At 36.1% G+C, this 1,833-nt stretch overlaps 1 protein-coding gene across 1 annotated transcript in view; it reads left to right on the top strand.

Annotated features, from left to right (window-relative positions):
* Positions 1-1,833, top strand: part of HCN1 (hyperpolarization activated cyclic nucleotide gated potassium channel 1) — a 465,750-nt gene that overhangs the window by 382,601 nt on the left and 81,316 nt on the right. The window contains exon 6 of the mRNA XM_004703627.2: positions 1,347-1,587. Within this exon, the coding sequence (XP_004703684.2) occupies positions 1,347-1,587 (241 nt within the window). The remainder of the gene's footprint in view (positions 1-1,346; positions 1,588-1,833) is intronic.

The raw sequence follows: 1,833 nt of genomic DNA on the forward strand, positions 1-1,833 counted from the left end.
ATACACCAGAGAGCTGCTGATGCCATAGTCAACAGGAATGATGTGGCTTCATTCTCCATGAAAAAAAAAGAGTAAATAGAAAAAGAGCATCTATAATTATTCTACTTTGTAGACTTCCTAATTTTATGCCTTGCATAATAAATTAATGGTAAATTATGAATTTTAGTGATGCCTTTTTATGTGTAACAAGCATTTATTGAATGTTGAATAATTATTCCAGGAGATACTGGAGACACAATATTAACATATGAGGAGTATCCCCCAAAACCTGAGTTTTTTTCAAATATGCATTTAAATTTTTTACCAATCTTATCATCTTCAAAGTACTCTCCATTACACTTAATACATTTGTCAAATCTGCGATTCCATTCTTGGAAACATTTTTCAAACTCATTTGTTTGGATGTCTGACAGCACCTTCCTCATTTTTTTTCCACCTCTTCTAAGTCATCAAATCACTGTCCTTGCATGTCCAACTTAATTTGTGGAAACAAAAAGAAGTCACACAGAGCAAGGTCAGGTGAGTAAGGTGCAGGAGGCAAGAGAGGCAGGCTGTTTTTGCCATAAACTGACACACTGTTATGGCTCTGTGAGCAAGCACATTGTCGCAGTGGCAAAACCAGTACCCCATCTACTACAAAACAGCCTTCTTTGTCACGTGATATTATGCAGAACCTCTAAATAGAAAACTTGTTAACAGTCTGACCTGGTGGAAAAATTCCACATGCATTGTGAGTCAACATTTTTGATCATTCAGGAAATTGACAGAGGTCCAGAATGAAGTTAGTCATCAGTGGACTTTTCACCATTTTTGAAATGAGAAAACCACTCAAAAATACTCTTGAGTTTTTCCCATAGCGCTGTCCTTGTTAGCTGTGTTCAACATCACAACACTTTCTGTGGAATTTTTCTGAGCAGGAAATAAAATTTCACAGCCACACACTGTTCTCTTAAATCACAAAAATCGATGTTCAAGTGAAACTGCTATTACAAAAAAATTAATTGTGACCTGAGAGAACCTTCCCAGGTGACAGCACTAGGTGCACTAACTCAGAGCATGTTGCTGGATGCTCACCTCATGGGTAAAAAATGCATATTATAATGAAAACCCCCGCCCAGAGAAGCTTTTTCCCTTTATTTTGTGTGAACCACTTTGTACAACATGATCCCTGATTTTGATAAGATATGCAGATTATTATAATTTATATACATAAGTATATGATTTTTCTGAATTGGCATTATAATGCAAGGAAATGTATATGTAAATGCATAGATATATATTTAAGCATGTGTTTTATTTTGATATTAATCATGTCTGTTTAACATTTGTTTACTTTCTCCTTCTAGGAGATAGTCAACTTCAACTGCCGGAAACTGGTGGCTACAATGCCTCTGTTCGCTAATGCTGATCCTAACTTTGTGACTGCCATGCTGAGCAAGTTAAGATTTGAAGTGTTCCAACCTGGAGATTATATCATCAGAGAGGGAGCTGTGGGTAAAAAAATGTATTTCATTCAACATGGCGTTGCTGGTGTCATCACAAAATCCAGTAAAGAAATGAAGCTGACAGATGGCTCCTACTTCGGAGGTTAGTAACCATGAAATGCAACTGAAATAAAATCCAAGTTGTTTGAGATATGCTTCCTTATCAGAATTTTGGGGATACCAGATTGCTAGTTTTAAATATGGATTTGTAAATGAGTTGCGATCCAAGAATCTATAATAGTATGTTTTCACTTGTGGGTGCCGTGTGTTCAGGGCTTATGAATTTACTAATGTCAGTGTTGGGTATTATTTCATTCTTTTTCACTGAAACCTAGTAAAAGGAGCTTAG

This window comes from Echinops telfairi, unplaced genomic scaffold (genome assembly GCF_000313985.2).
Source record: "Echinops telfairi isolate 266 unplaced genomic scaffold, ASM31398v2 ScPeMD7_7469;HRSCAF=8507_1, whole genome shotgun sequence".
Lineage (NCBI taxonomy): Eukaryota > Metazoa > Chordata > Mammalia > Afrosoricida > Tenrecidae > Echinops > Echinops telfairi.